This window comes from Pseudogymnoascus verrucosus (genome assembly GCF_001662655.1).
Source record: "Pseudogymnoascus verrucosus strain UAMH 10579 unplaced genomic scaffold scaffold_2, whole genome shotgun sequence".
In the NCBI taxonomy this organism is placed as follows: domain Eukaryota; kingdom Fungi; phylum Ascomycota; class Leotiomycetes; order Thelebolales; family Thelebolaceae; genus Pseudogymnoascus; species Pseudogymnoascus verrucosus.
The window spans coordinates 488,132-512,841 of record NW_017263653.1 but is presented as its reverse complement, the minus strand read 5'-3'; the positions used below and the strand labels follow the sequence as shown (position 1 = coordinate 512,841).

At 51.2% G+C, this 24,710-nt stretch overlaps 9 protein-coding genes across 9 annotated transcripts in view; 5 read left to right on the top strand and 4 right to left on the bottom strand.

Moving 5' to 3' along the window:
* The first annotated feature begins 363 nt into the window (after window positions 1-363).
* On the top strand, window positions 364-3,009 carry VE01_00825 (uncharacterized protein). The gene is made up of 5 exons (XM_018270353.2): window positions 364-1,108; window positions 1,164-1,573; window positions 1,623-1,667; window positions 1,722-1,888; window positions 1,950-3,009. Exons 1-5 carry the CDS (start codon window positions 960-962, stop codon window positions 2,793-2,795), a joined length of 1,617 nt encoding a protein of 538 aa, XP_018134692.1. The 5' UTR covers window positions 364-959; the 3' UTR covers window positions 2,796-3,009.
* A 567-nt stretch (window positions 3,010-3,576) lies between these two features.
* Window positions 3,577-5,348, bottom strand: VE01_00824 (uncharacterized protein). The gene is made up of 7 exons (XM_018270352.2): window positions 5,201-5,348; window positions 5,064-5,104; window positions 4,953-5,009; window positions 4,756-4,881; window positions 4,618-4,698; window positions 3,861-4,564; window positions 3,577-3,767 (listed from the first exon to the last, which is right to left on the bottom strand). The coding sequence occupies exons 1-7, from the start codon at window positions 5,244-5,246 to the stop codon at window positions 3,701-3,703; spliced, it is 1,122 nt and encodes a 373-aa protein (XP_018134693.2). The 5' UTR covers window positions 5,247-5,348; the 3' UTR covers window positions 3,577-3,700.
* An 833-nt stretch (window positions 5,349-6,181) lies between these two features.
* VE01_00823 (uncharacterized protein) lies at window positions 6,182-7,937 on the bottom strand. The gene is made up of 5 exons (XM_018270351.2): window positions 7,790-7,937; window positions 7,419-7,607; window positions 6,935-7,352; window positions 6,742-6,873; window positions 6,182-6,689 (listed from the first exon to the last, which is right to left on the bottom strand). Exons 1-5 carry the CDS (start codon window positions 7,805-7,807, stop codon window positions 6,268-6,270), a joined length of 1,179 nt encoding a protein of 392 aa, XP_018134696.1. The 5' UTR covers window positions 7,808-7,937; the 3' UTR covers window positions 6,182-6,267.
* An 803-nt stretch (window positions 7,938-8,740) lies between these two features.
* On the top strand, window positions 8,741-9,861 carry VE01_00822 (uncharacterized protein). Its single transcript, XM_018270350.2, has 4 exons — window positions 8,741-8,932; window positions 9,025-9,162; window positions 9,218-9,466; window positions 9,522-9,861. Exons 1-4 carry the CDS (start codon window positions 8,919-8,921, stop codon window positions 9,643-9,645), a joined length of 525 nt encoding a protein of 174 aa, XP_018134697.2. The 5' UTR covers window positions 8,741-8,918; the 3' UTR covers window positions 9,646-9,861.
* A 1,191-nt stretch (window positions 9,862-11,052) lies between these two features.
* VE01_00821 (uncharacterized protein) lies at window positions 11,053-12,139 on the bottom strand (the record flags this gene model as incomplete). Its single annotated transcript, XM_018270349.2, has 5 exons — window positions 11,053-11,299; window positions 11,352-11,404; window positions 11,453-11,475; window positions 11,543-11,646; window positions 11,733-12,139. The coding sequence occupies 5 exons, from the start codon at window positions 12,137-12,139 to the stop codon at window positions 11,101-11,103; spliced, it is 786 nt and encodes a 261-aa protein (XP_018134694.1). The 3' UTR covers window positions 11,053-11,100.
* A 1,789-nt stretch (window positions 12,140-13,928) lies between these two features.
* Window positions 13,929-19,820, top strand: VE01_00820 (uncharacterized protein). The gene is made up of 4 exons (XM_059463305.1): window positions 13,929-14,711; window positions 14,771-15,015; window positions 15,077-17,216; window positions 17,382-19,820. The coding sequence occupies exons 1-4, from the start codon at window positions 14,106-14,108 to the stop codon at window positions 19,575-19,577; spliced, it is 5,187 nt and encodes a 1,728-aa protein (XP_059320079.1). The 5' UTR covers window positions 13,929-14,105; the 3' UTR covers window positions 19,578-19,820.
* An 88-nt stretch (window positions 19,821-19,908) lies between these two features.
* Window positions 19,909-21,736, top strand: VE01_00819 (uncharacterized protein). The gene has a single exon (XM_018270347.2). The coding sequence runs from the start codon at window positions 20,419-20,421 to the stop codon at window positions 21,436-21,438; it is 1,020 nt and encodes a 339-aa protein (XP_018134861.1). The 5' UTR covers window positions 19,909-20,418; the 3' UTR covers window positions 21,439-21,736.
* A 157-nt stretch (window positions 21,737-21,893) lies between these two features.
* On the top strand, window positions 21,894-24,172 carry VE01_00818 (uncharacterized protein). The gene is made up of 4 exons (XM_018270346.2): window positions 21,894-22,461; window positions 22,509-23,497; window positions 23,551-23,654; window positions 23,704-24,172. The coding sequence occupies exons 1-4, from the start codon at window positions 22,146-22,148 to the stop codon at window positions 23,948-23,950; spliced, it is 1,656 nt and encodes a 551-aa protein (XP_018134860.1). The 5' UTR covers window positions 21,894-22,145; the 3' UTR covers window positions 23,951-24,172.
* Window positions 24,173-24,504: 332 nt separating this feature from the next.
* The window catches only part of VE01_00817 (uncharacterized protein), a gene marked incomplete at its 3' end in the record, with an annotated part of 2,029 nt that continues 1,823 nt past the window's right edge, over window positions 24,505-24,710 (bottom strand). The window contains exon 4 of the mRNA XM_018270345.2: window positions 24,505-24,705. Coding sequence (XP_018134863.2) covers window positions 24,505-24,705 — 201 coding nt within the window. The remainder of the gene's footprint in view (window positions 24,706-24,710) is intronic.

The following is a 24,710-nucleotide window of genomic DNA, read 5'->3' as shown; positions in this document are numbered from 1 at the left end:
TCTCAGCGAATCAATCACACCCGGAAGCAATGAGACAGTGGCATTGTCTTTGTCGGAAATGGTGCTAGCGGCATCTGCTACTACATCTTGGCCTTACTTGTCACCTTCGAGATCACTTCAATCACCTACGGGAAGCCTGGCTTTATGTGACAATCGCTTCGCCTTTGTTTCTGTCAAACACTCGGTCCCACTCGGTATATGAGCGAGAAAATTCTATGCCTGTGGGTTGGTCGGCAAGCCCTGTGTGGGCTTATATATCGACGCTGACTTGAGCCGACCAAGATGATCTAAGCTGACCGAGCCGAGCTGAGCTGAGCCGGCTGTGTGAGATTATCGGTGTGTGTGGCATCCGAGAGAATGAATCTTCAGCCGACCAACCTCTTGTTTGTTGGTTACTATCTGGCTAAAAGCAACAGCCGCTGGGGCTGGTATCCAACAAGCAGCATCCCTCCCATCGAGGCCGTGCGAGCCACTTCGCCCACTTTGTATACCCCGGATCCCTCCTTCCAGCTTTCTGGAAATCCCTCCAACGGCACCCGGAACACCTTATTGGCTCTGTGGCACACGCTCTTTCCCGCTTCTATTCCCAATTCTGTCTGTTCCGTCTCCAAACAGCGCCCGACCGGTCGGGCTACCTTATGGGGAATTCCTGAACCCTGAACCAGTCTCCTGGAATTCTGGCGCAGGGTTCAACCAACCCTCTTCAACCAACCCTCTTCAACCAACCCTCTCGTTTGTCTGTAGGCGGAATATGTGTCACTTATCACCTCCCTTCTCTTTTTCCTTGTCTATATTGCTTGTGCCCCTCGCATGGCCATATATCTCCGTAATATATGTCCGCCCATTTTCTCTTTGTTGTTTTGCTATACTATTCTCGAGTATCGTTGTTCTTAGTACTGTGACTTTATCACGTTGAGAAAATCTCCTCAGACCACTTCGGCGTCGCCAAATTTGTACCCATGGAGCTATTCGACTGGGAAAACCATGCCGTTATTACTCTGCTCATCATTCTTGTGACTTTATACACTATCTATGGAGCAATTTATCGTTTGTTCCTCAGTCCGCTGAGCAAATTCCCAGGCCCAAAAATTGCCGCGTTGACATCTTGGTGAGACCACTTAATACCTGCGCGCCTTGACATATATTCTAATAGTCGTTGCTAGGTATGAACTCTACTACGATCTCATCCTTGGCGGTAAGTATACTTTCAAGCTCATCGAGCTCCATAAGCAATATGGACCTATCATCCGCATTACCCCATTCGAGCTCCACATCTCAGACCCCGAGTTCTACGATGAGGTGTATGCCAGCAGCGCTAGCAACAGAAAGCGGAACAAATACCCTCTGTTTTATGAATCATTTGGAATGGACTACTCCATGTTCGCAACCATAGACCACGACTTGCACAAATACAGGAGGGCTGCGCTCAATCCATTCTTTTCACAGCAAAATGTGAGAAAGCTTCAGCCAGTCATCCAGGAGCGTGTTTCAACCATGCTGGAAAGGATCAGGGATTTCAAGGAAAGCGAAGAAGTTCTCAATGTTAGCTGGCTCTATGCAGCATTCACGAGCGGTAAGCTTAGAACCCAATCCCAATAACCGCTGTAATTAACAAAGTATAGATGTTGTCATGCAATACGCATTTGCCAGATCCGATCATCGACTTGGTATGAAACGTTTGCTCGTCTATCATATTTATCACCACTGACAAAAATAAATAGAGCGTCCTGACTTCGACCGCGCCAACCGCGACGGCTGCTTCTTCGGTTCCACAGCCGCAAACTTCATGAAGCACGCCCCCTGGCTCAACACCATCTTCCAATCCCTCCCCGACCAACTAACCCGACTCGCCCACCCCCTCCTCGCCGCATTTCTAGCCCAGAGACGCGTACGTCCTCCTCCCATCCCCCACTCAACCCAGTTTTCCATCCGCTAACACACACCCCCAGCACATCGTCAAACAAATAACCGACATCAAAACCGGGGCCAACTCATCCAACCAGCACCTCTCCCATGCCACAATCTTCCACGAGATCCTCGACTCCAAACTACCCGAATCAGAGAAATCCGTCCGCCGCCTCTCAGATGAAGCCGAAGTCCTCGTCCTCGCCGGCACCCTCACCACAGCCTGGACACTAGACCTAAGCACATTCTACCTCCTCCGCACTCCCTCCGCCTTGCGCAGACTCAAAGCCGAGCTCCGCGCCGCTATCCCGGACCGCAATGCCCCCACCCCGCTGGTGACGTTGGAACAGCTCCCGTACTTGAATGCGGTTATTAAAGAGTCGCTGCGTCTTACCTATGGTGTCGCGGGTAGATTGGCGAGGATCGCTGAAGAGCCGCTATTTTTCACTGATCGCAGGACGGGGAGGGAGTGGGTCATTCCGAGGAATACGCCGGTGGGTATGTCCGTCGCGCAACTGCACCACGACGAGTCGATCTTCCCTGACTCCCATAAATGGATTCCGGAGCGCTGGCTTAATTCCAATGGCGAGCTGAACCAGGGGTTGGATAAGTACCTCCTTAGTTTTACGCGGGGGAGTCGGCAGTGCTTGGGTATGCATTTGGGCTGGTCGGAATTGTATCTTGTTATTAGCTCGTTATGGGTGAGGTTTGGGAGTGTGAAGGGGGAGACGGAGGAGGGGGTTTTGTATGAGGGCGTGAGACATGAGGGGGATGAGGGCGTGATGGGGTTGTATGATACGTGGATTGGGGATGTGGTGTTGGATGGGGATAGCTTTTTGCCGTTGGTGAGGAAGGGGAGCCATGGGATTAGGGTTCAGGTGTTTGAGTAGGGAGAGCGATGGAGCTGATGGGTGTGTTTGAGGTGAAATTGTTTGAGTGATTTTCTGGGTTATGAGGGGTTGGCGATGGGGGAGCTTGGACTGGTGAGGCGGATACCCCTTGGCCTTGGAGCTGGTTTGATTTTGTTATGTCGTGATGATTTATGTCTGGGCTCTGATACGAGTGCTACAGTGGTATACTTAGTATTTGGTATATAGCGAACTGGTAAAATACTATCTGATATATGCATTGACTTTGAAGTGCGCAGTACGATAGCCGACCAAAGCATCGTGCATTAACTACAAAAACCTCCTACAATAGATCAAGTTTCTACCTCTTGGATGAAGAGCTCCATTAAGGTCGAGTTCTACCTGGTCAACGCCGATCTGAACTTGTGAACGTCACATGACGGCGTTCCGTTGCTAAAGTGGTGGTGATAATAGTGGTGGTGAGAAGAGCCGGGGGTAGCAATAATAGTAATGGCGATGAGAAGAGGGGGCGGTAGCAGCAATGGTAATGGTGGCGAGAGTAGCACGGTGGTATACAATCTATGGAACTGATTGAAATCAACATGCATCGTACCATTTTAGATGACGTGCAGAGGTCCATCTAAGCATCAGGGATAGACAGCATTGGGAATATCAGCGTCAGGGATATCAGTAGTGCCAGGAGCGTCATACGTTCTTCTGACCGTTTCCAAGGGGCAAGGTGGTTAGGGACCCCCACTCATGTAAGATATGCTCTGTAGGTTATAACGTCTTGATGCCCCGGAAAGAGTATTTTTACATTGCTCTCTGTTTGAAACGTATCATATATGAGGTTTGCGTAGTGCATACACAGTGAAGGAGCTGACATAATAACGATCAATTCTGCCATCTACATCCATGTATATCGACCTTTACTCAACTTGAAAGATTTAAAGGCTGGCCCTCGGCGTCGCAGCCGCTTGCAACGTCTTTTTGCTCTCTTCTATCACATCATAACTGCAGTCAAGTCAGCCAATCTCTTCCGCTTCTGCGCCTCCATGGGAAGCCACCACAAATCTCAAAAAGGAAAGGGGTGTCAATCAAACTTACTCATACAAAAATACAATATGCTCAACCCCATTCTTAATACTCGACCGATTAATCGCATGTCTGGGATAATTCTTCCTTATGATCTCCTCCTCCCCAGGTCTCACCCCCGACAGCGCCACCACCTTCGCCGTGCGCTCTCCCCTCATCTTCGCAAGAAGCTCCAGACGATGCGGAATCTCATCCTTGCTCCCAATATTACTCAAAAACACCGCCAGCGCCCCCGCATCCTCAAGGCCCTGCGACCCACCCTGCCCAGTCGTCGGCTCCATAGAATGCGCCGCATCGCCCGTAAGCACCGCCTTCCCCTGCGCCAGATGCTTCTGGGGCTTGCACTTCCATACCTCCCAATCAGTAGTCACCGTCGCCGTTTCGATCGCACACCTAATATCCGGATGATACTCCTTGAACGTCTCCAAGAGCCTTGCCCTGATCGCTGCCTGGTCAGACACATCTATCGCCCTCTCACCTTTGCGACGCCGGTAACCGCATTCGATGTCGATGAGGTCGCTGTTGCGCCCGATTAGGACGGAGACGAGGGAGTTGGTGGGGTGGCAGAACATGAGGAAGCGGTTGTGGGAGAGGTCGAGGACGCGGCGGGTGCGCTCGTCAGAGAGGAAGACGGAGGTGGGAACGAGGGAGCGGAAGATTTTGAAGGGGGCTTGTTGGATGCTGCCGGGCTCGCTGAAGGAGGATTTGACGATTGACTGGGGAGTGTGAGTGACGGTGCGGTCTCATATAGGATGGAGTCACGACTTACACGCTCGCCGTCGGCGCCTATTAGTACATCACCTTTGAAAACCCTCCCGTCGGCAAGTGTGGCACTTGCATTGTTGATGTCCTTTCTTGAATTAGACGGTTTGCTCCTGCGTCTGGCTCATTCGCAAAGAAGACTTACCACACTGACGACTTTCGCGTCAAGAACCAACTTCGCGGCTTTGCATCCTAACCCGAGAAGCGCAACTCTCTTTAGCTCATTGTGCAAGTCAGGGCGATAATACGACTTCGCAGGTGCCTTTGGATCCTGAAATCCATCCATCATTATTAGCATTACCCCTATCCACCCCGTCTGTCCACATGAATCCAATAACCCACCTTCGCAGCATCCAAACTCGACAATAGCTCCAACGTCTTGTAATCCCGACGCTCAATCTACCCATTCTCAGCCCAAGCCACAATCACATCACATCACAGATCGACACTCACAAAGTCCACATCAACGGTACCTGCCTTCTTCGCATCAACGCCTTCACAACACAATTAACACAAAACCCCACAATAGTACCCCCCATACGCGCAACCCGACAAAGGGGGTAAGGTAAGGGACCGAGAGAGAGAAATACCAATCTTATTAATCACACGCATCGCATTCGAGCCCATGACGATCATATACCCCGCCTCCCTCTTACTCTCAGACTGCTCCAGGACCTGGGCACGCACGCATTAGCGCCTACGCCACCAGCACCACCGCGGAGATCGGGAAAGGGGCCGTGTGTGAAAGGGGGCTGAACGCAACGCACCGTGACATCGTGGCCTGTCTGTGATAGTGTGATGGCGGCGGAGAGACCCGCTAGGCCGGCACCGATGACGAGGATGTTGAGGGGGATGCCGGTGTTGGGGATGGTGGTGGAGAGGGGGGATGTCATCTTTCTGGTTTTTGGCGGCGAGAGGGTCGTCGCGTGTGAGGGTAGGATGTGAAAATAATTAAAACAGAAAGAAAGAGATGTTGAAATATGGAAGATGGAATACGAAGAAGAAATTTTGCATTGATCATCATACTTATGCTTATACCCTCGTGTTGACTGCTAAAATCTTACTGTACCTTGATACTCGGCCGTATCGACGGCTTACTGAAGTAAGTCGTCCATACCGCCGTCTCCGTCATTTGGTGAAACGGGCACTTTCCAACTTGAGTGCGATTGTCGCTGCGAGTCGGGTACTACAAGTATCGCTGCGCTCGCCCATTATGCCCAAGATGGTGGGTGGTATGAACCACCAGCATTGAGTTTGCTGAGTTTACGCGTTCGTGATGATCGCTCATCCTTCGGGCGCGCAATTTGGCGGGGCAAATTAACCAACAAGCTATTTATATGGTTTGGGATTCGACTGGCTTAGATAAGGCACATATCGGGAGATCCTCACGATGAACTTCGTACCGGAACCCCGAGTATGAACTGGCCTTGGAATCTTGAGCGTGCTGAAAACATTAATTGAGGGATACATCGATCGCGACACTGATATTTAATTATCATCAATTTTGGTTCACGATTAATAACCCTTGGTTCATCATTAACATTCTTTTATTCATGATTAATACTGTAATTCTAAATGATGCAAGATAGGGTATGTAACAAGAAGAAAAACCTGCGCCAAAGCTCTACAAAAACAGACGACTGCCACCCAGGGGTATCTATACAAAAAGCGTCCCACCTCCCTGCTTCGCCCTCCTCTGCCCCATCTCCCCATCGCTCTCTGTTGCGCTGCGAGTCCTCCCACTCTCAGGGGACCTAGTCGTCGATACGGAATCAAGCACGCATTTCGAACTATCTGCGTCACTCAGCTCCCGATCTGTGACCCGCCCCTTCTTAGTAATCCAATACCTATTCGCCGGCACTGCCGGTGGTGTCCCGTTGAAGGCCTCGCCGTCTTCTAGTTCCAGGCCCCCGCTCATAGAAGTGGGGAACCTTGCGCCTTGGCTCGTAGTAGGCGATGAGTTCATCCGGAGAGCATCCTTCATGGCGCGGACTGCGGGCCTGATAGCTGGGGCAGTCGCGCAGAAGAGGCCGATGTTGACTTCGATCGAGGACCAGGTTGTAAAGTCATATGAGTCCCCTAATGCGCATTAGTATGGGAGAGCCATGGAATGGTAGTAGAGGAGACGTACATGGCAGATCCTTGCTTGTGTTCAACGTGCTGATACGGATAAGTCGAACGACCGATGAGATGACGACCAGGGAGCTGAGAGATGCAATCGCAATAAGTCCGGTTTTCTGCAGCCTTGGAAGTTTAAGGGGCACTATGTTTGAGCTTAAGTTAGACCAAACCCCAGTATATTCCAGGGGGAGTGAAGAACCTACGGACGCGTGGTACGGCAAAAGCGACCATCAGGAGGTCGAGGAAGATGTTAAAACTTGCAGACATGTACACCTGGATGGTGAGGTTTATGCATGTCTGCGGAAACTTGTAGGGGTTCCAAGAGTCGTAGAAAGGAGTGCACTCGAAGATCAGCAGGAGGAGACAGGGAATTGTGTAGAGCACAACAAAGCTTATCATCCCATACACCATGCATTGACTCCTGGCATCTGTGAATATTCGGAGGTATAGGGTCAGGATCGCAATTTTGGTGGTGGCAAGAATGCATTGGTATAGTAACCGTGTGGCGTAGCTTATCACGAGAACGCGAACGGCATCTTGAGGAAGCTGGACGGTGAAATGGCGCCCGATGCCGTAGAATGTTATACTGCAGTTGAGAAGTGTGTGGGCCAAAGATCCAATCTGTTGCGGAGATTTTAGTACGATTTGCGGAAAACTATGGAGGCAGGACACGGCAGAGACACGAACCCATGATGTAAAGACCCAGGTGTCATCTTGTGCCCATGACCCTTTTAAGATCTGGCGCGACCAAAAGCGCGCAACGACAAAAATAGTTGCTACCAGGAAGGGTGTGATGTTCCCAGCAAGAATTAAGGGCACTCGCGTTTGTGCATCGTATTCTGCTCGTGTGAGGCCTGGTGGCAAAATAATATCATGCTATAAATGTCATTAGCATCTACCCTGCTCACATATATCCGAGTTGAAACTAAAGTGGCTATGGTGAGGGAATAAAGCAACGCTGGCATCGAAAAGCACTTGACCCCTCGACACCGTCAAATCACTAAATTGGGGTCTAACTAATAACGCGCATGCAAGGAGAAGAGGGGTGATAAACATACAACGGTACCATGGGACATCACGGCACTCAAGTTGAAAAGAGTCGATGAGGGGGACTCGCGACGGAGACATCCAGGCAAAGTATATATCAAGGCAACATTCAAGATTACCAAGCTTCCCAAGTCAAGGGGTAGTGATGCATTTAAAGACACGAGAACGTACAGCAACCCGGGACGCTGGAGAACCAGCCACATCCCCCAATGCCGAGCTGTGATTGCGGATCTATTGCGGCATGGGGAATAAATACGCGCGCACCGACACCGGATCACGCTGGACGGCCAAAGGCAAGGGAGTTTCAGATGCCTTGAGACATCATGAGGCGGGATTCCGCAAAGAGAACTGGGGACGTGTTGGTGATGGCGGTATGGCACACCACCAATAATAACGTTGGTCCCATCGTTATTGGCTCAGAGCTACGCGCCACAGTGTGTCATTGCAGCCCTAGCGTACGTGCACGCCCAACCTTGTTATAGTAGTGGACTGAGCTCTGTCGATGCTGGGTTCAGCTTTGACATTTGGATTTGCTTGAAAAAGCCTTGGGGTTGTTGTCTGTACTACATCGTTAACTTAGGCCAAGTTCTCACAGTGCACAACTGCCGAAACTCACACCGCTGGATGCACTATCGGAGAATTATCGGAGAATAGATAGTAAGCAGCACTCTCTATATGTATAAACGCCCTTCAGAGTTTTAAAACGAGGCATATTATGCCCATTATACCCATGATTCATGAGGTGCATTGTAATAAGCAAGAGTGTTCACAATCAAGGACGATGACAAGACCTCGACCCCTGTGTGGATCAGTGTCTAATGCAAGCACGGTCTCTCCTGACACCACCAGGCACTTCCCGACCACCCTAGTCCCGATGTAGGCACTAATTTCACGTGATATACGCATACCCCTGTTCTAGGTAACGTCCAGGCAAGCCTCCCCAAAGCGCCCAGTCCCTGTCCTCGGTCGTCATGCAGCTTTGAAACCTCGTCGAGCAACAGATCCAACACGCCAGGAAGCCTCTTATCTCGTGGTTTTGAGAGTGCTGTCGAGAGCAATAGCTCCGGGATTTACTGCCGCCCTCAAGCCTATCCGTACACGTTACGAGCCAGGGGAAATCACATTTAATATATCGATCTAATGAGCCCGCCTTCGTAGGTTTTCTCCTCGTCCCACCTCAACCACATCACCGGGAATGAATCCTCTACAAAGTCGTCCTCAAACTGACATATCTCAAATCCTCCAGAACCAGAACAATGACGAACCAAATCCTCCGCGCCGCCGGCCTCTTCCAAGCCCTCCTCACCACCCCCATCGCCCTCACCCTCGGTTTCCTCGCTTTCGTCCAGCTATGGGATAACTACGAAACCGTATACCGCTTCCTGTAAGCTCCCCCCCGCCGTATCTTTATATTGCCTTACCACGCTAACTCCCCAAAGCACATACACCGTCAACGGTCTCCTCGCAACTATAATCCTCTTCATCCTCCTCATCCAGGACCGCATGCCAAGCCTGTCCGCAAAAATATCGTTTGTCCTAGAAGCCGCCAAGTCGCTGCTTGCGACGGCTATGTGGCTGTGGCTTGTGTTGGATAGCGCGTATGCGGACCATAGTGGCAGGTACAGGGAGCCATCGAACGATAGGTTTCTCCGTGTTGTGAGGGCGTTTATTGCTGGGTTTGCTTTGTTGTAAGTTCACTTTTTCCTCGCAATCACAGAGACGAAATACTGATGGGATATCTAGAGTCCTGTTTTACCCGACTGCTATTTACGCTACGTATGTGGCTTGCGAAGAAGACAAGGTGGCCGCGCGAGATGCTGCTGTGGAGGAAGGTGAACGGACCCCGCTCTTGTCACAGGAGGCTTAGGAGGATGGCCATGGAGATTTGTGATTTTGGATTTGGCGGGCGAACTGGATCTTGGAGATATTTCGGGTATCATCTTGCAAGACAGGAATTCATTTCTACTGTGCAGAAGGCTACCCATGAACCCTGCTTCAAGTTACGATATATGACTTTGTATATAGACTAGTTGTTAAGATAACTAATAATTTTTAATATCAGAGAAATCTGACTATGACAGCGCTACAACGGTTCGGCGCTAGCTTCCTCACGTCGATCTCCAACAAACCTTCTCCCTCTTGCTACATCTCCTTTTTTGTTTTGGCCCTCGCGTCTCACCCCTTCCTTCTCACCACCCTTTTCTCACCATCCCCTTCTCACCATCCCCTTCTAACCACCCCTTTCTCGCTGCCAGTCACCTTTCTCACCACCTATCTCCCTTCCCACCTCCCATTTTCTATCTCCTTCTCCGTCTCCTCCTCCACCGAGATGAAGCCTCCTGAGACAATGTCCCGGTTAGAATGAGCTTCAGTTCGGAAGTGTGAGCTTCGAATGCCGTGTCGTTAATCGTCTACTCATTTCTCAGTGCCGCGATGGGAGTATTTATGTGCGACACAGCATAGTTAATCGTGGTGTACAACATAAGAGTAGATGGGCGCAAGTGGCTCCAAAGGCAAGATCCCCGGTTAGGATGAGCTTCAGCTCGACAGTGTTCCCCTATTATCTCTTACTCCTTCTGCGTCTTACATTTTCTCAGTGTCGTAATAGCGGCGTTGATACACGACACAAGATAATTCATAGTTCGCTACGGTATACAACATGAGAGAAGGTTGGCGCAGTAAGAAGAGGAGGATAAGAATGTCGCCTCTGTCGGGGCAGCACAGATGTTAAACTACGGGCAGAAAGCAAAAATTGCAGAGATAATAGCTGACTGGGCTGCCCTCAAGGGAGAGGTTTTGATCCGCAAGAGCATGCCATACAAAAGTATGACTAGTCAGGTCATGGTTACGCGGTTTCTTACCACCCCCTTCTTGCCACTCTCAATTCTCGCCACCCCTTATTTTTCTCACCACCCCAGCTCGAAATCAATCTCTGTGTGTTCTTCATCTAAAGTCCATACGCTCTGCTTCTACCGATGTGTCCCATCATCCTTGAAATTATTTCGCCAGTCATATCGTCAAGCTCCTCCACTGTGTGGATTGTCTCTTGTTGAGCAACCCATCTCTAATTTACAGTCCCTTTATCCCCTCCTCTCTCCAATCCTGCGGTAGTTTTTAAAGAACCTTTGCGATCTGTTTACCAGATACGAGGCGCCTTATAAAGCACAAATTTTAGATTTAACTGGGCATAACCTTGCAACCGCAGTCGTCCATCATCTTCGTTGTTGGTAGTAATAGCTATAAATGTTGTAGTAATAATAATAAGCCAAAACCCCTCCCCTCTCTAAAAGAACAGCCTCGCGACTTGGGCGGTCCCATAGCCTTAAATAGCAGTAAATCCCCCATCCACTGGGACCGCCGCTCCGCACACAAAACTCTCCATCCGACTCCCCAAAAAGACAATCGCATCCGCAACCTCCTCCATCTCCGCCATCCGCCTCATCGGCACCGTCGCCACCGATGTCTTTACTTCATCTGGGAACTGGCTCTGGAAGCGCTCAACCATCGGCGTAGCCGTCCAACTGTGTGACTTGTTAATAAGAGACTAGTGATCATATATGGGGAATGACAAACCCGGGACATATAGCATTGACGCGGATACCTTTGGGAGCGTAGGTGGCAGCGTCCTGATCGACGTTAGAGCTGTGTTTGGTAAGGAGTTTGAGTGAACTTACGTTTCTGGTGAGGCCGATTACGGCTTTTAGTATGTCAGTGCAAGAGCATGAGAGAGCAGTGGCTTTGGGGTGATGGATAGTTGGACGTACCATGTTTGGAAGCTGTATAGGCGGGGCTTATGCCGCCGCCAACAAGACCAGCTACTGAGGAGATGTTGACGATTGAACCTCTTCCCTCTCTTGGTCCGCGGTCTCTTTTGGGGGTTGGTTAGATCGTAACTTCACTCACTGTATAGGAAATTTGCTGAAACGAAGCTTAGGATTGGACATTGCCACTCACTCCTGTGCCAGCATCTGTCTTATCTCCTCCCGCTGGCAAAACCACAACCCATCAAGATTAACCCCCAACACCTCCCTCCACTCCTCTGTCTTACAATCATGGGTCAGACCACTGTGGCTGATACCAGCGATATTGACGGCTACGTCAATGCGGCCGAACTCAATAGCCGCTTTGGCAATAGCAGCTTGGACCTTCGATTCATTTGTGACGTCAAGAGAGTGCTGTAAGATCTGGATCGAAGGATACACCGCTTTTATGAGTTTGGAAGTGGCTGCTAGGGAGGAGGAGTCGTGGTCGGCTAGGGAGAGGCGCGTGATACCGTATTTGGCAAATGCGAGGGCAGTGGCACGACCTATGCCTGAGCCAGCACCAGTCAAAAAAGCTGAACCTTTGAGAAGGGAGACCATGGTGGTGGTGGATGACTGATTAAACTGAACAGTACAGCGAGGTAAGATGGGATGGAAACGGGGTCAAGCAACAGCGTTTTTTTGTGATTTAGAACACAATATTGCAGATACTAAAAAATAGGAGCGGATTCACAACAACGTGCAAGTGAAGTATAAAATGGCAGGAACGATCGGAGATGCTTGCCGTATAAAATGGTAGTAGCGACGGGAGTGGAGCGATCTATAGACCTGGCAGGCGCAATGGAAGATGGGTGATATATCAAACTGGTAGGAACGATGGGGAATATACGATGTATAAACCTGGAAAGAGCGATGGGTGATGAGCTAGGTAAAAAACTGGCAAGAACAACGGGAGATGTCTGACGTATAAAATTGGCAAGAACGATGGGAGATGAGTGATGGATAGAACTGGCAGGGAACGATAAGAGGCGTCTAATGTATAGAACTGGCAGGAACCATGGGAGTTTTTTGAGGTATAAGAATGGCAGGAACGAGGGAGGGAAATGACATATAGAACTGGCAAGAACGACGGAAGAGAATTAGGAGTTACCTCATTGACACATTTGCACTTCAGTGCAGTCGTATTGACTGAGTGAGACGCTTCACCAAAATATGTGATAATACATGAGACTGGCCAAGCAATGGTTGAGGTTTTTTTTGGTCGAGATGGAGTATGATGGTGTATGGCTGAGACTTTTAAGGTATATGTAGCAAATAGGTTTCAAAACAACCATAAATTCAGCGAGCCATTGGGCCGTCGTCAACCCCTCAGCTGGGTCAGAACCGCCACAGAAGTAAAGCACATGATGGGGAAGCGCTGATATAATTGTAGCAACCTTTCCCGATGTCTCAGGGCGTTAAATGCAATGATAATCTAGTGGCAAGAAAGATCATATTCGTTCCGAAAAAACTCGACGAGTAGGGTAGTATTGCCCCCCTTTCGATACGCGGGGTTAAGATAACAGGAATCCAGAGACATGATGCAGCTGAGGATCGACAGTGCTATACGTACTGTACAGCACTATACGGGGAAAAGGTCACAATTCGTACAATTGGCACAATTCGTCTTGGTCCTGTCTGTACTAGCGGTGAGGAGTATATAAAGACACTGGAAAAATTCCACGTGCTTCCCATCACGGGTATTTTAGCAACAACGAGTACCTCGGCCAGCTGCAACCACTTAAAGCATGCATTCACGGCAAGAACCTCATCGCGTCTCCCAGAACTGGAAAATCCTGTTCCTACAGTAACTGTCGGTGAGTTGTACTGTACAAAATAGTCGGGGATGACATCCTATCGGGGAAACTAGCGGGGGACGAGCGCAATATGCACCCCACGCATAGATTAGCAGTACCTCCTGTACATATTGGGATGGGACCATCACGGCCGTGTCTTAGAAATGGGCGGCAACTGCGGACAATTTACGGCCAATGAAGCAATTGACGCCTTGATCTTGTCATGCATGATGCAATAGAATCTGCAACACATTTTAGACTGCTGCAATGCACGTTTTTCATATATTTTATGTTTTATATTTCCAAGTTTGCTAAGGAGAATCAACGACGAACGAAAGTACGGAGAGAAGCGGTAAACGAGACACACGAGAGATTGTACACTTCACTAGATCCATCACGTGCATAGCACAAAAGTGCCAAGTTCATGCGCTATCCCTAAATAATCCTAGCGTCATGCTCGGCTCGGAGCGATCTCAAGGGTCATTGCTGGACCCCACCTCGCTGTCAACTAAACTTAGCCTAATCAGGTAATTCGCCTAACCCGATAAGGATTCGGGGGCGCCTCCAATGGAGCTCCCCCCATGCAACGCAATCTGCGAGGAAGAAGGCGACCCCGAGAGGACCCAGCTTTGTTTACAAAGCTGCCGTCTCTGCTGTTTTCCTTGCTGCTGCCTTTTCTCTCTTCTTCATACTGCTTTTTCACTGCCCAAAGAGAGCTGTGATTGTGGATTATGACCAAAGATATTGTTGCAGAAGCTGTCCCGGAGACGGTCACGGATATGGCCCCTACTGCTGTGGAACAGGATAAAGAGACAACTCCTGTAGTACCAGAGGCTGCTCCGGAGAAGGTGGAGGCTCCCGTCGAGGAGAAGCCTGTAGTCGAAGTGGCTCCCGTTAAGGAAGCCGCTCCTGTTGAGGAGGTTGCCCCTGTTGAGGCAGCACCTCCAGCTGAGGAGGAGAAGGCTCCTGTAGTGGAGGAGACAACACCCGCCAAAGAGGAGGCACCAGCACCAACACCAGAGGCTCCTGTAGCAGAAACACCTGCGGCAGAAGCACCAAAGGAAGTAGCACCGGAGGTGCTCACACCGGCCGAGCCTACTCCAGCTGAAGATGCAGCCCCAGTGAAGGAGGCTGCTCCCGTCGAGGAGGAAGCCCCAGCAAAGGAGGCTGCACCAGTCAAGGAGGATACTCCAGCCACAGAAGCAGCACCTGCCGAGGAGGGAGCCAAGGAAGTGGCGCCTGTCGACAAAGAGGCAACTCCAGCACCAGACGCAGCAAAGGATGGAGCCGCAAAAGAAACGCCTGCACCAGCTGTTGACGCAGCAGTAGTACAAACTGTAAGTTTATTACATCTATCTAAAAACCAATATGGCATTTACTCATTACTTTAAAATAGACTGGCGGATCAGTAGCAGCAGGTGTGGCAGCTGTGGCGACGGAACTGCAGGCGAAGACAGCAGAAGACGCAAAAGACATCTATAACAACCTCGCAAAAGAAGTTGCATCTACGATTACTGACAAGGATGACGAAACCTTGATGGAGAAAATCGCCGACGCTGTGCAGGTTGTTACGAAAGAGGTCATCGAAGGCGTCCAGGATGTCGGAGAGGCGATTAAAGAACACCCAGAGATGATTGCTGAGTAAGTTTCACATTCACACGAACCTTATTCACTGATTTGTAATGACTAACATGTCACACAGGGGAGCTATTGCTATTGCCGTCGGAGCCGCGACTATGGTCGCACCAGGAATTCTCGTTCCTGCACTCGCAATGGTTGGCAAGATGGCCTCGGATCACGCTATGAGCACCGCTAAGAGTATCGCTGTCAAGGCAAGCGGCGATGTGATGAAGGATATCTCGGAGCAGCTGAAGAAGGATGTTGCTGACAACAAAGAACATGCTGAAGCCAAGGTGTCAGATGTCATCGTTGCAACACCCCAGGGCGATGTTAAGGTCGATGTCACTGTTGACGCCAGCAAGGGCAAGGATGGCGAAGATGTCATCCTTGTCCAAGCAACAGGGACTGAAATTGTGAAGGAGGCACCCGAGGCAGATGCTAGGGAGGTCACCGAAAAATCTACCGCCGAGGAGACCCCTGTTGCTGCTGCCGCCGCCACCGATGACAAGTCCGTCACTGTGACGGAAGTGCCTAAGGAGGTTCTGGCAGAGGCACATGCAACAAGAGAAAAGGCCGCCGAGGCTGAAGCTTCTGAGGCTGCACTTGCAACTGCCGAGACTGCGGAGACTACACGCGAGGTAGAGCCAGAGGCTGAAGTTGCCGAGACGGAGGCACCAGCGAGCGAAGCTGTCGCCGAAACCGCCGAACCTGCAGCTGCTGCCGGTAAGAAGGGCAAGAACAAGAAATCAAAGGCGAAGGCCGCCAAAGCAAAGGCTGGCGCTTCAAAGACCGAGGAGACAGCAGCAGCACTGGCTATCCCAGCGATCGCCGCCGCAGCTGTAGCTGCCGTCGCTGTAGGCTCCAAGTACAAGGAGGAAGAGGCCAAGTCGGAGGAAGCACCAAAGGCCGAAGCTGAAGCAACTAAGGAAATCAAGGAGACCGAGACAAACGGTGCTGCAGCTGTCCCAGATGTCGAGGCCAAGGAGGCTGAGGCTGATGCCGCCGCGACTGAGCCGGAGGTTGCTGAGAAGGCAGTTGACGCTGAAGAGAAGAATGATACCCCAGTTGTTGCCGAGGAGCCTGCCACCGAGACCAAGGAGGTTGAGGCTGAGCCGGAGGTTGCTGAGAAGGTAGTTATCGACGCCGAGGAGAAGAATGATACCCCAGTTGTTGCCGAAGAGGCTGCCGCCGAGACCAAGGAGGTTGAGGCCGAGCCCGTAGCTGTTGTTGAGGATAAGAAGGAGGAGGCAACAGCTGCCGTTGCCGAGCCAGAGGCTGAGGCAAAGGAAGTTGTTGCTGAGCCTGCCGCCGCTGTTGAGGAAACAAAGGAAATCGCCTCTGTCGATGTTTCCGAGCCAGAGGTTGAGACCAAGGAAGCTGAGCCTGTAGCTGCTGTCGAAGAGGCCAAGGAGGAGGCCCCTGCTGCTGTTACAGAGACTGAGACCACGTCTGAGCCAGCTGCTGTCGTCGAAGAGAAGAAAGACGATACTCCCGAAGCCGTTGCTGAGCCTACACCAGAAGCCGCCGCAGTAGAGGCAGAGCCAGTTGTCGCTGCCACCGAGGAGGACAAGTCCGCCACTATCGTTGCTGCTGCAACCGAAGCCGTCGCTGAGCCAGTAGCTGCAACTGAGGAGGCCAAGGAAGAGACCCCAGTTGCTGCTGCCGAGCCTGAAGCTGAGGCCAAGGAGGTGGAGGCTGAGCCGGCCGCTGCTGCTACGGGCAAGAAGGGCAAGAACAAGAAGTCTAAGGCTAAGGCTGCAAAGGGAAAGGCGGGTGAAGTCGTTGCCGCTGGAGCTGCTGCACTGGGCGTTTCGGCGATTGCCGCTGGTGTCGTGGCAGCCACTTCTTCGAAGGAGAAGGCAGAGGAGGTTGCTCCTGCCGCTGTTGAGGAGAAGGAGGTTGCGCCTGCCGCTGTCGAGGAGGAGAAGGAGGCTGCACCTGCCGTTACCAAGGCAGCAGAGGAGGTCGTCGCGCCTGCCGCCGCTGAGGAGGAGAAGGAGGTCGCACCTGCAGTTGTCGAGGCAGCAGAAGAGAAGGAGGTTGCACCTGCCGCTGTGGAGGAAGAGGCTGCACCTGCCGCGGTTGAGGAGGAGGTCGCACCTGCCGTTGTCGAAGAGAAGGAGGTTGCACCTGCTGCTGTCGAGGAGGAGAAGGAGGCTGCACCTGCCGTTGCCGAGGCAGCAGAGGAGGAGGTGGCTCCTGCCGCTGTTGAGGAGAAGGAGGTCGCGCCTGCCGTTGTCGAGGCGGTAGAGGAGAAGGAGGTCGCTCCTGCCGCTGTGGAGGAAGAGGCTGCACCTGCCGTCGTCGAGGAGGTTGCTGAGGAGGAGGTTGCACCTGCCGTCGTCGAGGAGAAGGAGGTTGCGCCTGCTGCTGTTGAGGAGAAGGAGGCTGCACCTGCCGCCGTTGCTGAAGCAGCAGAGGAGGAGGTCGCACCTGTTGCTGTTGAGGAGAAGGAGGCTGCACCTGCCGTTACCGAGACAGCAGAGGAGGTCGTTCCTGCCGCTACCGAGGATAAGGAGGCTGCACCTGCCGCCGCCGAAACCACGGAAGAGAAGGAGGTCGCTCCTGCCGCTGTTGAAGCCACCGAAACCCCAGAGGTGGTCGCACCAGTTGAGGAGGTTGCCGAGAAGACTGCTGAGGTGCCTGCTGAAGCTGAGACTACCCCTGCAGAGGAGGTTGCCGATAAAGAGGTTGCTGCTACCGAAGCACCTGCTGCCGCTGAAGCTACCGAGGCTACTGAGTCTGTCGAGACGACCGAGAAGGCTGCGGAAGAGGTAGTGACCGAGAAATCTCCAGTTACCGAGGAGGTCGCTGCATCCGAAGACGCCAAGGTCGCTGAAGAGGTTCCTGCCGCCGTTGAGACAAAGGAGGTAGTTGAAGAGGCTCAGCCAGTTGAGGCTGTGGCAGCTACCGAGGAGGTTCCTGTTCCTGCAGAGGAGGTCATTGAGGAAGTTAAGGCAGTTGAGACCGCCGTTGCTACCGAGGAAGTCTCCGCTCCCGTTGAGGAGGTGAAGGAGGCAGTTAAGGAAGAGCAGCCAGCTGAAGTCGCAGCACCGGTTGAGGCTGCTGCCGAGGAGGAGGCTGCTGTCGCCAAGGCACCAGAGGTTGCTGAGGAGGTCGTCGAGACCAAGGAGACTGCCCCTGTTGAGGAGACTAAGGTCGAGGAACCAGCAGCAGTCGAGGAAGTCGCCGAGACCAAGGTCGAGGATCCCGCTGCGGTTGAGGAGACTAAGGCCGAGGAGCCTACTGCGGTTGAGGAGACCAAGATGGAAGAACCTGCTGCAGTTGAAGAGCCGGCTGTTGTCGAAGAACCCACTAAGACCGCCGAGGAACCAGCCGCAGTTGAGGAGACCAAGGCTGAGGAGGTCACCCCGGTTGAGGAGACCAAGGTTGAGGAGGTCGCCGCAGTCGAGGAGCCTGCTAAGGTAGAGGAACCTGTTGCTGTTGCAGAGGCTGCTGAGGCACCTTCCGCAGCAGAGGAGACCAAGGTCGAAGAGCCCGTTGTTGCCGCAGAGCCCGCCGCTACTGAGGAGCCAGCTGTTGCCGAGAAGGCCACAGTTGAGGAGACCAAGGTGGAGGAGCCTGTCGCTGTTGCAGAGACTGCAGTTAAGGCGCCTGCCGTAGTAGAGGAGGCTAAGGTTGAGGAGCCCGTTGTTGTCGCAGAGGCCGCCACTACCGATGAGCCAGCTGTTGCTGAGAAATCCGTCGTTGAGGAGCCAAAGGTCGAGGAGGTGGCTGCGGTTGCAGAGCCAAAGGTAGAGGAGCCAGTTGTCGCCAGCGAGGTTACTGAGGCTAAGGAAGTAGCACCTGCTGAGGAGGCCACCAAGGTGGAGGAGCCCAAGGTTGAGGAACCAGTGATTGCCAACGCGCCTGCTGCAGTGGAGGAGCCCGCTAAGGTGGAGGAGGCTGTTGCAGTTGAGGAGCCCGCCAAGGTGGAGGAGACTGCTGTAGTCGAGGAGCCCACTAAGGTGGAGGAACCTGCTGCGGTGGAATCAGTCAAGGCCGAGGCCCCAGTGGTTGCTGAGGAAGCTACGAAGGTTGAGGAACCTGTCGCTGTCGAGGAGCCAAAGGTCCAGGAAGAACCTAAGGTTGCAGAACAGCCCAAGGCCGAAGAGGCCGCTCCTGTTGCGCCAGCAGTTGTAGCTGAGGCCGCACCTGTCGAGGCTCCCGTGGCTGTTAAGGAAGCTATCTCCGAGCCTGTCACCAAATCCATCGACGTCGCCGAACCAGTCACAGCCGCTGAGTCCTCCCAAGCATCCGGCTCATTCAAGACTGCTGAAACTTCCGATGCCGATCAGAAGCCTGCAGCCACTGAAGCTGCTGCTCCTGTTGCCGAGACAGCAGAGGCCAAGGAACCAGTTTCAGCCGCACCATCGACGCCAGCTGAGAAGGCCGCCGATGAGCCAACCACACCTACCACACCGAAATTCAAGAAGGGTCACGTAAAGCGCAAGAGTATGCTTGGTCGCCTCGGTTCGTGGTTCTGGCCGGGAAGTAGCTCGAAAGAGGCAACACCTCCGATCGCCGAATCGGCTGCCGCTCCTGCGAGCCCAGCCGCCAAGACCCCTGTTGCCGCCAAATAGGTGGTGTGCTATGAAGCAACGGCCTCAGCGTGATTATTGTTTGGAGGAGGGAGATTGATGTTTTGATGCGATTTGTTTTTTATACCCCTTCGCTTGTTTTGTCATGTTATGTTTTTGTGCACATAATGAGTGCATGACACATGTAGTTTGACGGAAATTTTTAATGATTATCATGTTTGTACTAGTTTATGCGTTGGCTCTGTTTAGTTAGACGTTAGCTGAATGCCAAAATTTGTCTGTCAGTTATATCATGAGACATGCGCCATGTGATGTGAGCTTCTCTCGACAAGTTCAGCCCTATCGTTAGTAGCCATGGATTTCCGATTTTCCACACCGACCCATTTTCAGAAAGGATTTGCGCCAAGTATACAGATTTGAAGGATGTTGCATGGACATTAGCCGCTGTACTTTTGGTTGGTGATCGCATGAGCATCTATAAATACCGTCTGGTTGGCCCAACTCAACAACTCATCACGAGTCTTGTCGACATGTATGTCTTGCTCCTATGTACAGTACACGTACGTCTGAGGTAATTCGGGCAGCCCGTGGAGAATGAGCTCACCGCCTATCATGCACGACATGTAAAGTGTTGGGGGCCTCGCAATGAATCCGCCGTGGTGGACTTTATCATAGAATATTCAGCCTTGACAGGCTGACTGCTGACAGACAGACAGGGTTGTGTTGCCGCCCGGGTCTTACCGTGCGCTTCACTGACGTTTCACGTCAACTCTGGGGTAGTCGAGGGTAATTTTAGTGCTCGTGAAGGATCACCACCATCAAATTTTCTGATCCAGCCTTGAACTTCAATTGAAGCTGTCGGTGCAGGTGATGCAGATGCAAAATGGGGTCGATATCGGCGACACAGACGGGCTTACTCGTGGCACCATTTGAAAATAGCATCCTCCCGACTGGATCAGTGCTCGTACCCGTTATGTACCAAGATAAAACCTACAAATGCAAGAAGTCTGAGGGTCCAAAAGGCGGCTTCAGGGAGTTCCTAAGACATGACCTTGATGTCTCCCGGCTCACGGATGTTGAACAACATCTCTGGTGGGCTGGCATGAGGAAGGCGGCCCGGCCTCTACACCGCCAAGTGATGATGGGCCGCGGTGTCGTTATCACAGAACAAGCGGACCTTCACCTTACATGGCGAGGCTCTCGGATCTACATAAAGCCTCTGCCTGGTTATCTACTCGACGCGGATTTCTGGGATCGGAACATATGCCCGGACAGCGGTCTATTTGAAAGCGCCAAGGGATTCCTGCTTAGCTATATCTGGCTGGTGTTCAACGAGTCCGATTTTCAGATGGCGATGGATAACTCTGACCACCCACGCCTTTTACCCGAGGGGATCACCTACCAAGAATGGTGTAGTTTTATTGTCGATTTCATGAAGGGATATGATTTTGAAGACATAGAGCAAATCAATCCACGTTATCGGTTTGGGGAGTTGAGACTGAACCGACTGAACAGCATATACAGGATAAAATTCGGCACGCAGCATTTGATCCGGGGTTATTTTTACGACTATCACGAGTTTGGAACATTCTTGGAGGAGAACTTCGCATGGATTCTTACGTTTTTTGGTTATGTCGCCATTGTTTTAACAGCCATGCAGGTGGGACTTGCCACAAAGCAGCTCGTTGACAATGACGCCTTCCACGACGCTTCCTATGGATTCACTGTCTTTTCCATTGCTTCACCGTTGGTGGCAGTAGGAGTTATAGGGCTCATACTATTTATTACCGCTATCGACAATATTATCAAGGCTTCCAACCATGAGCGAGACAACATTAGGCCCGAGAAGCAGGCTACTAATGATTTGGGAGTGGCGCAACGCAGAGACAGTCTGGGAGTATAAACTCCAATTCAGAATATATGAATTTAAGTCAAATATAGGTTTAAATTTACTACGCCCAACCATGTCACAAATATCTCCATATGCGATGTAAAACACAAGTTGTTATTCTGGTGCTTTGTCTTGAATATGTGAGAACGCCAAGCGGAAGAGGTCTCATCTAATTTTAACCACTCCCTCGTGGCCCCGAGAAAAGAAATGCCAATAAAGATAGTAATAAACGCTCGCGGATTTTTCTCCGCTTTATCAGCCAGTTGCAGGATCATTGGTTGTGGTGTAACTATATGAGCTTCGGTTGGAGGTGAAGGGGACTGTTGGACTGTTGGACTGTTGGACTGTTGGACCCCAATCTGGTAATATATCCGGTGCTGAAAACGCCTCTTAGCCCCCATAACCCCCATAACCAATGTACTGTACTTCCAAATCCTTCTAGAATTACAGTAGTCAAACAAGGCTGCCACGTTTTTTCGTTGACGTGTTTGCCATCCACCCACCCGGAAAACGCTTACTTTCAAGCTGGAATGTTTGCTTACTCCTTGCGTCGCCTTTGTACTGTACACCGCACTTGCCCCCAACGCCAGCTCTCCAATTAACACAAATCCCATCCCCCTTCACCCAGCCACAAAATGTTATAAGCAACGCCTTTCTTCTGTACTCATTCTTGTGTTGCTCTCTGGCGGACAATCGACAGATCATTTACTGGTGCAAAAATGCCGTTTAAATCTGTTCATCCTTACCTCGAGATCCCGCAAACTAATCTGGTAGACTACCTCTTCCCTCCCGGCCACGAACCAAGCAATGAGCCGCTTTGGATAGATGCACAGGATCCGAGCAACTATTTGTCAGAAGCTCAGGTTTTAAAATGGAGTAAGAGCTTCAGCAGGGGCCTCAGCAATGCAGGTTTACGGCAGGGTGAGGTGGTTATGCTCTTTACACCAAACCACGTATTTGTGCCAGTAGCATACCTTGGGATTGTTGGCGGAGGTTATAGATTCAGTGCAGCAAATCCAGCATTTACTTTGCGAGGTGAGTATCTTACCAACTCACATACTCGTTTTCTGATGCGGTTCCAGAACTTGTCTACCAAATCGAGGATGTTCAGCCAAGCGTCATACTTGTACACCCCAACTTTGTATCATTAGCTGTTGAGGCTGTCGCCAAAATCGGCTTATCAAATTCAAAAATCTTCCAGCTCTCAGATGTTGAGTGTACGCCCGTTCTCGGTGTCCCAGATTGGCGCCTTCTCATCAGGGAATATGGCGCTGACAACTACGCTTGGCCAAGCTTCACACCCGAAGAATCTTTGAGGACAATCGCATCAATCAATTATTCATCCGGAACGACAGGGCATCCAAAGGGTGTGATGGTAAGCCATGCCAATATAATTGCCAACGCCGCTCAAAATATATTCAACCTCGTCCACAAGAGACAGCTCCCCCTACTCGATGACCGCTGGCTCGGTTATCTTCCTCTCTACCACGCCTATGGACAACTATATTTAATCATCATATCTCTCAAAAGGAGGATACCCGTCTATGTGATGAAGCAATTTGTTTTCGAGGATTTTCTGCACGCCATACAGACGTATCGGATCACGACGTTGCAGCTCGTGCCGCCGATTCTAGTCATGATGTCCAAGCACCCAGTCACAAGCAAATATGATCTCAGTTCGCTGACACTCGCTCTATGCGCCGCAGCGCCGTTGAGCAAAGAGCTGCAGAATCATTGCTCAGAGAGATTCGGATTCAACATTGTACAAGGCTATGGGATGACCGAAACAACCTGTGGAGGGATGGGGATGCTAGCTATCGATGTCGATGATACTGGCAGCATTGGAAAGTTGCTTTCAAACACCGAATGCAAGCTCATCGATGATTATGGACAGGAAGTTTCTTATGGGCAGCCAGGAGAGTTGTACCTCAGGGGTCCACAGATAGCTCTTGGCTACTGGCGCAACGCTGCAGCTACTAACGAAACTATTGATACTGAGGGCTGGTTACGGACAGGGGACATAGCAGTTTGCAATGCTGATGGGAATTTCTGGATTATCGATCGGAAAAAGGTTGGCCTACCATCCAGAAGATGCATACACAACTGACTTATGATGATAAATAGGAACTTATCAAAGTGAATGGATTCCAAGTTGCCCCCGCAGAGTTGGAAGCAGTACTACTGGAGAATGAGCATATCGCAGACGCAGGCGTCGTAGGAATCAAATTGTATTCTCTCTTCCCCTTCATTTTCTCTCTGATACTAACATTTCCACAGCGGCGAAGAAGAGCTTCCCCGCGCCTACGTCGCGATTCAAGAGGCTTCGAAAGGAAAAGTAACGCCCCAAGACATCGAACACTGGATAAAGTCGCGAGTGGCAAAATACAAATACCTTGTGGGAGGAGTGGTGTTTGTCCAGCAAGTTCCGAAATTGGAGAGTGGAAAGATTCAGAGGCGGGTTTTGCGGGAATGGGCAAAGAAGGACGGGGAGTTAATGCAGCGACGGGTACAGTCACGACTATAACAGCATGATTTGAAACAGAGCGAGCGTTTACATTTACCATTGCTTGGTGGGAGTTTCATGACTACTGGGCGAAACATCATTTGATATAGCGGCCACCACGTCCGCGAATATTAATATACAACTTGGCTATTGATCCAGGGAGGCTCTTTGGTGTTTAATGATCTAGGACACACACAGTAATAGCTGGACAATTATATGCAAGATACATAATGCGTACTTCCATTCATCGTTTTCTTCGCTGCTTGTTTCGCAGGTGAGCTAATACTGTATTTTTGCTAATGATACTCATGCTCTGTGGATTTCGAGCCAACATCCAACAAGGTTCACACAGTTGATTTATCAGCCATAAACCACTTCCGCTTCTTCTTCTATTTCTTGTTTCCCCTCTCGTCTCTCTTCCGCCTATTGTCCCTCTTGGTGCTCTTGTTGTCCTCCTGTCACCGCTCTTGCCATCGTTCCTGTCATCGATCTTGTAGTCGCTCTTGTCGTTCTTGCTGTACTTGCCGCGCTTGCCCTTTTCCCCCCTACCCCCCCCCCTCTCCTTCTTCCCGCTCTCACACTTCCTCCTCCTCTTCCCCCTCTTCCCGCTCCCCCACTTCCTCCCCCTCTTCCGCCTCTTCCGCCTCTTCCGCCTCTTCCACCTCTTCCGCCTCCTCTTCCTCTTCCTCCTCCTTCTTCCCCTTCTCTCTCTTCTTCCCCTTCTCTCTCTTCTTCCCCTTCTCTCTCTTCCTCCCCTTCTCTCTCTTCCTCCCCTTCTCTC